General features: G+C 49.2%; 1 protein-coding gene across 2 annotated transcripts in view; it reads left to right on the plus strand.

Annotated features, from left to right (window-relative positions):
• Window positions 1-7,860, plus strand: part of arfgef3 (ARFGEF family member 3) — a 44,161-nt gene that overhangs the window by 3,550 nt on the left and 32,751 nt on the right. For both annotated transcript variants that reach the window (XM_058651209.1, XM_058651210.1), the window contains exons 6-17: window positions 461-577; window positions 1,035-1,077; window positions 1,175-1,259; window positions 1,643-1,747; window positions 1,851-1,975; window positions 2,049-2,296; window positions 2,455-2,567; window positions 2,643-2,775; window positions 3,769-4,304; window positions 5,057-5,409; window positions 5,933-6,099; window positions 6,203-6,368. In XM_058651209.1, the coding sequence (XP_058507192.1) occupies window positions 461-577; window positions 1,035-1,077; window positions 1,175-1,259; window positions 1,643-1,747; window positions 1,851-1,975; window positions 2,049-2,296; window positions 2,455-2,567; window positions 2,643-2,775; window positions 3,769-4,304; window positions 5,057-5,409; window positions 5,933-6,099; window positions 6,203-6,368 (2,191 nt within the window). The remainder of the gene's footprint in view (window positions 1-460; window positions 578-1,034; window positions 1,078-1,174; window positions 1,260-1,642; window positions 1,748-1,850; window positions 1,976-2,048; window positions 2,297-2,454; window positions 2,568-2,642; window positions 2,776-3,768; window positions 4,305-5,056; window positions 5,410-5,932; window positions 6,100-6,202; window positions 6,369-7,860) is intronic.

Here is a 7,860-nt window from a genome sequence, read left to right on the forward strand (position 1 = left end):
TGGTGTGTTATTGATGTGTCGTTGATGTGTTATTGATGTGTCATTGATGTGTCATTGATCTGTCATTGGTGTGTCATTGATCTGTCATGGATGTGTCCTTGATATGTCTTTGATGTGTTGTTGATGTGTTATTGATCTGTCATTGATGTGTCATTGATCTGTTATTGATCTGTTATTGATCTGTCATTGATCTGTTATTGATCTGTTATTGATGTGTCATTGATGTGTCATTGATCTGTCATTGATCAGCCTGTGATGTTATACAGTCCCTGTTCAGATGTCAGCTCACATTTATTGGTTAATGAAACATCAGTTCCACCTGCTACTTCCCTGACCTCAGTGTGGTCACCATGGAAACCTGTGGTGCCATGGAAACCTACTGTGAATCTCACTGATGTTGAATGATGATCTCAGGACTGTGCGTCATGGCATTGTGTTTTTGTGACTCTCTGTGTGTCAGGTGTGTATCGACACCTACCTGTCCAGCTGTCACCAGCGCAGCATCAACACTGCGGTCAGAGCGACGCTGAGTCAGATCCTGGGAGACCTGACACTGCAGCTGCGACACCGACAAGAGGTCACGCACACACACGTGCACACACATTCTGTGTTGACTGTGAGCGCCCCCTGTCAGTTTAAGCACCGATATCTTACGAACACGATCACATCTTCATCTCACTGTCAGACGTTTGTAAACCACTCACTCTCCCACACCAAAGTCCAGAGAGAAAATCAGTGATTCTAGCTGCGGGGACACAGGAGCTGCTGGTCCTCTGCTGCCTCGTGTGGTCACTTTGTCACTGAGGTCAATCTGAACGTTGGATTTCAAACACTGAAGTGACAAAATAACACATTTGAACTTAGTGATGGAGGCAACAGTGGATCAACAACTCCTGTGTGTGTGTGATGTTAAAATCATTGATTTCTCTATGAGGTTTGGTGTGGGAGTGTGTGTGTGTGTGTGTGTGTGTGTGTATGTGTGTGTGTGTGGTTTCTTTAACATATTTCTAAACCACTGACATTAATGTTTGCAGGCAGACGGAGAAGAGGTGACGACACTGCCACTGCAGAGGAGAGGTGAGTGTGTGTGTGGTGTTATTGATTATAGACAAAGAAGGAGGTGTGTAGTGAATTAACCATGCTTGTGTGTGTGTGTGTGTGTGTGTGTGTGTAGACATTTCTCCCACCAGTCAGTCTCTGTGTGAGGACGTGGTCACAGTTCTGACAGTTTTCTGTGAGAAGCTTGAATCTGTCGACAGGTGAGTTTCTACATCATTAAAGAGATCATAGCATGGTCCTGTCTCACTTCTATGTGAGATATGGACGTGTACTTACAAACATGAAGTCGATGTCAATGTCTCATCACTGACGCTCTCGTCAGCCGCGCTGTTTCAGACCAAAACCACACCCACAGAACACGGACTGTCTGGTGATTGGCCAGTTACCTGGAAGTGACGTCATTGGCACGTCAAAACATGTAAACATTACATACATGTGTAAATATCACCTCATAAATGAGGTTTTGTTTTAGTGAGGAAACACCAAAGGCTGTTTTATGAACCTTTGTGTGACCTCTGTGTGGCCACTGTTTGACCTGTGACCTCTGACCCCTGTGTGACCTCTGACCTCTGTGTGACCTCAGTGAGAACCAGCTGCTGCAGCTGCTTTACCTCGAGTGCATCCTCTCCATGTTCAGCAGCTGTCCTCCCACAATGCACCTGTCCAGAGGCTTCACCGACCTCGTGTGGTAAGACCACATGTCTTATTGTTTCCTGTTCCCACCAAAATAAAAGCACACAAATGTAAAAGTGAATTGACCTGGATTGACACCTGAAAGCTCCGCCCCTCAGGAAGCAGCTGTGTCCGTCCCTCGTGGCGATCATGGGAAACCCCGTCAACGACAAAACCATTACCTCCCACCATGGCCACATGGGGGCGTCAGAGAGAGAGCGCCTCTCAGACAGACTCAGTCTAGGTATGTGGAGGAGGGGGCGGAGCTTCTGCTGCCTCAGACTGAACAAACATAAAGAACACCATTCATTTGTCAGGGATCAACCAGGAGGCGGAGTCCTGCGGGGGAGGAGTCTCTGATCAGGGCAGGGGGTCTGGCTGCTCCTCCAGCGCCCCCGCCAGGATCGCCCCGGTGGTGCGGACGGTGTGTTACATCGCGGCGGAGCTGGTGCGTCTGGTGAGCTGCGTGGAATCCATGAAACCCGTGCTGCAGTCGCTTTATCACCGGATCCTTCTGTACCCGCCCCCTCAACACCGCACTGAGGCCATACGCATCATGAGGGAGGTGGGCGGAGTCACATACTCTCACTCTGTGTGTATGTGAGAGAGAGAGAGAGAGAGAGAGAGAGAGAGAGAGAGGGGGAGGGGGAGAGAGAGAGACACGATGATCAGGGGAAAAAATTCAATAAAAATAAACACTCTGTGTGTGTGTGTGTGTGTCAGATTGTGGGCAGTCCTCAGCGTCTCTATGACCTCGCTGGTCCGTCATTGGTTGAACCTGAAACCAGGAAGCGCTCGTTCTCAAAGAGGAAGTCTCACCTGGACCTGCTGAAACTGTGAGTGACTCCGCCCTCTTTGTCACTCCTTCATTTTGATTTGCTGAGTCATGCTGAGTCGTGTGTGTGTTGCAGTGTGATGGACGGGATGACGGAAGCGTGTATGAAGGGCGGGATCGAGGCGTGTTACTCGTCGGTGTCATGCGCCTGCGCTCTCCTCGCCGCTCTGGACGAGCTGTCACATGGTCACGGCCTCCAGCCTGAGCAGGTACGAGCTCAGACGCCACGACTCAGCAAAGTCTCAGGTCAAACAGTGACTCAGCAGCCTCAGGTCAAACAGTGACTCGGCAAAGTTTCAGGTCAAACAGTGACTCGGCAAAGTCTCAGGTCAAACAGTGACTCAGCAAAGTCTCAGGTCAAACAGTGACTCAGCAAAGTCTCAGGTCAAACAGTGACTCAGCAAAGTCTCAGGTCAAACAGTGACTCAGCAAAGTCTCAGGCCAAACAGTAACTCAGCAGCCTCAGGTCAAACAGTGACTCGGCAAAGTCTTAGGTCAAACAGTGACTCGGCAAAGTCTCAGGTCAAACAGTGACTCGGCAAAGTCTCAGGTCAAACAGTGACTCGGCAAAGTCTTAGGTCAAACAGTGACTCGGCAAAGTCTCAGGTCAAGCAGTGACTCAGCAAAGTCTCAGTCCAAACAGTGACTCAGCAAAGCCTCAGGTCAAACACTGACTCAGCAAAGTCTCAGGTCAAACAGTGACTCAGCAAAGTCTCAGGTCAAGCAGTGACTCAGCAAAGTCCCAGGTCAAACAGTGACTCAGCAAAGCCTCAGGTCAAACACTGACTCAGCAAAGTCTCAGGCCAAACAGTGACTCAGCAAAGCCTCAGGTCAAACAGTGACTCAGCAAAGTCTCAGGCCAAACAGTGACTCAGCAAAGTCTCAGGCCAAACACTGACTCAGCAAAGTCTCAGGTCAAACAGTGACTCAGCAAAGTCTCAGGCCAAACAGTGACTCGGCAAAGTCTCAGGTCAAACAGTGACTCAGCAAAGTCTCAGGTCAAACAGTGACTCAGCAAAGCCTCAGGTCAAACACTGACTCAGCAAAGTCTCAGGCCAAACAGTGACTCGGCAAAGTCTCAGGTCAAACAGTGACTCAGCAAAGTCTCAGGTCAAACACTGACTCAGCAAAGCCTCAGGTCAAACACTGACTCAGCAAAGTCTCAGGCCAAACAGTGACTCAGCAGTTGTGTTTTGTGGTAGGCACGCCTTCTCCTCAGACGATTGGACGACCTGAAAGAAGGGGCGGAGTCAACACGTGAGTCCATGGAGATCAACGAGGCGGACTTCAGGTGGCAGAGACACATCCTGTCCTCTGAGCAGCCGCTGTGGGACTCCGCCTCCTCCGCCAACATGGCCGCCACTACGGAGCGCAGCCCCGACATCAGCATCAGCATCACCACGGAGACGGGACAAACCACCCTGGATCTGGAGGTAGGGGGGCCCGGCCTGGATACGGGCCACACCCCTCCCGAGGAGCACGGCCAAGACGCTCGCCTGTCGTCGCCTTCACTCTGCGGCGGCGAGGAGGGTACCAAGCGAGACCGGAGCGACGAGCCAGAGCAGGAGGGAGGAGCACGGGAGGGGAGGGTCCAGAGAGGAGGGGGTGTTGTTCCTCCAGACGTGGTCCAGAGGAGCCACGCCCTCGTTTACCCGGACATCACCAACTTCCTGTCTGTGGAGTCCAGGGCGAGGACGCATCACGCCGCGGGGTCACGATACAGCGAGAGCAACTTCAGGTACCAGAGTGTGTGTGTCTGTGTGTGTGTGTGTGTGTGTCTGTGTCTGTGTCTGTGTGTGTGTGTGTGTGTGTGTGTCTGTGTGTGTGTGTCTGTGTCTGTGTGTGTGTGTGTGTGTGTGTGTGTGTGTGTGTGTCTGTGTCTGTGTCTGTGTCTCTATGTGTGTGTCTGTGTGTGTGTGTGTCTGTGTGTGTGTGTCTGTGTGTGTGTCTGTGTCTGTGTCTGTGTCTGTGTGTGTGTGTGTGTGTGTGTCTGTGTGTGTGTGTCTGTGTCTGTGTGTGTGTGTGTGTGTGTGTGTGTGTGTGTGTGTCTGTGTCTGTGTCTCTATGTGTGTGTCTGTGTGTGTGTGTGTCTGTGTGTGTGTGTCTGTGTGTGTGTCTGTGTGTGTCTGTGTGTGTGTGTGTGTATGTGTGTGTCTGTATGTGTGTGTCTGTGTGTGTGTGTGTCTGTGTCTGTGTGTGTGTGTGTGTGTGTGTTTGTGTGTGTGTGTGTGTCTGTGTCTGTCTGTGTCTGTGTGTGTGTGTGTGTGTGTGTGTGTGTGTGTGTTTGTGTGTGTGTGTCTGTGTGTGTGTCTGTGTGTGTGTGTGTGTGTCTGTGTGTGTGTGTGTGTGTGTGTGTCTGTGTGTGTGTGTGTGTCTGTGTGTCTGTGTGTGTGTGTCTGTCTGTGTGTGTGTGTGTGTGTGTGTGTGTGCCTGTTTGTGAAGTGAGTGAACCTAGTGTCAGTGATGAACTAGTTGTGTTGCTGTGGTCAGTATGGAGGAGCAGGACTTGTCGAGGACAGAGTTCGACTCCTGTGATCAGTATTCCATGGCAGCAGAGAAAGACTCTGGACGCTCTGACGTCTCTGACATGGGCTCAGACAACGTGTCGCTGGCTGACGAAGAGCAGCAGACGCCGCGCGACTGCTGCGGCCACCGCTCGCTCCGTACGGCCGCCCTCTCCCTCAAACTGCTTCGTCACCAGGAGGCGGACCAACAGAGCGCCAGACTGTTCGTCCAATCACTGGCGGCGCTGCTGCCGAGGCTGATGGGTGTCGCCACGGCAACGGAGGTCGACCTGGCTCTGCAGAACTTCTCGTCCAACTTCTGCTCCGGACTGCAGGCTGGTGAGGGGCGGAGTCACTCTGTACGTGTGTGTGTGTGTGTGTGTGTGTGTGTGAAGTTTTTTAATCCCAGACTGAAAGTTTGACCAGTCTGTTGTTTTTAATCTGGTCGTATGAGGTCAGTGTTTTACATATAGGCGACAGCAGGGGGCGATGTTCACGTCGTTATTAGACTTTATAACAGGAAACTGAAGTTTGTAAACCACTCTCTCTCCCACACACACACACACACACACACACACACACACATGAGTTGTTGATCCACTGCTTCCATCACTGACTTCAAATGTCTCATTTTAATGAATTCGGCCTTATTTAAATATTAAATCTACGACTTTCTCCTTATGATGATGACTTTCATCAGTGACACAAAGTGACCACACGAGGCAGCACCTGTGTCCCCTTGAGCTGAAATCACTGATTTTCTTGATGAGGTTTGGTGTGGGAGAGATTCCGAGGTCAAAACTGACTGAGCAGCTGTAACTATGGTTACATGGCCCCGCCCTCTCTCCCTCTCTCTCTGCAGGTGGGATTCACTCCCCGGGGTTGGAGGTGGGCGACACTCTGAGCTGTCAGTCACTGATGAACGCAGACGGACTCTACCTGGTGTCGTATTACGCTCTGCTGCTCAACCTCAAACTCTGCTGCTGCGACTACTACAGACGCCGAGCGCTGACCCCTGACCTCGGCCTGGTGAGCGTTGCGACCTCTGTGACATCACTGCGTGTAGAGAGAGCACGAGGTGGTGTGTGACTGACTTCTGTGCGTGTGCGTGTGCGTGTGCGTGTGCGTGTAGAAGGAGTTTGTGCGTCTCATCCAGAGCAGCGGCGTCCTCGTGGTTCTGTCTCAGGCTTGGATCGAGGAGCTTTATCACCAGGTGTTAGAGCGCAGCCTGCTGGCTGAGGCTGGTTACTGCGGCTCAACAGAGGAACACACACTGCCACTCATCACCATGCTGACAGGTGCGCACACACACACACACACACACACATTAAAAATGAAAATTCATGTTATTTTGAAGTGTGGTTGTACTGTGAGTGCCCCCTGCTGCTAAGAACAGCACAGACTCTGTGTTTCCACCTCTGCCCAGTAGGTGGCGTTATGATCCCCTGTAGCTCGTGAGTCTGAGGTTTGTGGTTTAGCTTGAAGCTCGTCTGGAGCGTGGAGAGCGTCCATGAACTTTAAAAACATGCAATTCTTTACGTTGGCGCGTCAAAAACAGTCTTTGTACCACATTTATTTTTATGACCTCAATTCGTGTCTCAAAGTCCATGTTAGAAGTGTTAATGTTATTGTTGATGTTATTATCATTTATTTCAAATGTTGTTCAATGATGAGATCTTTTGCCAGTACCACACCCCGATATTTAATTACTTTGGAATTCTATTTGATTTTATATTTTTCTCTAATTCCTCGGCTTAATAATTCAGTGTAAGAATGTGTGTTTTTGCTTTGTTTAATTTGCAGCCTGAGTATCAGATTAGGAAAGAGCCACAATAACATCCTCAGCACAGAGCCCTACGCGATGCTTCCTATGAAGTCGTTACTTGGTCTGTGGTTCAATGAATACAGCAAATGAGCTGAGCCTAAGACCGCACCCTCGACGGGTTCCTCGCTGTACACGTCATCAGTGAGGTGTCCATTCATTTGTATCCTCACTGTAGGTTCCTGGTAGAGGCCTTGGATACATTGTAGTAACTGTTCTTGAATCCTTAGTTTCCCCAAGACCTGATACAGTCAAAGGCCTTTTCTGCATCAAGGCTGTGAAGGATGCGTCTAATGTTATCATGACTCCTGATTGTTCTTATTTTCACATTTTTAATATTTAACTTCATTTATTAATGAAGTGGAAATAGATATATTACAGCACTGTAGAGTAGTGTGTGTATATATATATAATATTTATTTTAACTGAATTTTTAAAATAAATTAAAATAAATAAAACATTAATAATATACAAACTTTCAGGTCAAAATGTTTCCATTAAAAACAAAATAACACGTCAACAACAAATCTATGGATCACACGAGCATCTAATGACAGCGACGTCATGATGTCATCAGGACAGGCCGAGGTAACGCCACTCTGTGCCGGGCACAGTGAGCGCCAAGTGTCCGTAGAGGCGGAGCTTATCACCTCTGACAAACTATAAATACGTCATATCTTAATACACAAACCACATGTTTGAATTCTAAATGACTCATTTCTCGCCTCAAATGATGTTAAAACTTTGTTCCGGGACACAGAACAATATTTATTTCAGATTTATATTTCTATTATCTGCTGCTATGTTACGCCCAAATGCATTCTGGGATACATGGCCATCCCAAGTACGCTTAAGTCACCTCCGATGCATACTTGGTAGAAATGGGCGGAGCCAGAACACTTCCGGGTTTGAGAACCGTCCTCACTGCTCAGGGACTTGAGAATAGGAACAGAACTTGGACTGAATCA

The sequence above is a fragment of the Solea solea genome, chromosome 15 (assembly GCF_958295425.1).
Source record: "Solea solea chromosome 15, fSolSol10.1, whole genome shotgun sequence".
NCBI classification, from domain to species: domain Eukaryota; kingdom Metazoa; phylum Chordata; class Actinopteri; order Pleuronectiformes; family Soleidae; genus Solea; species Solea solea.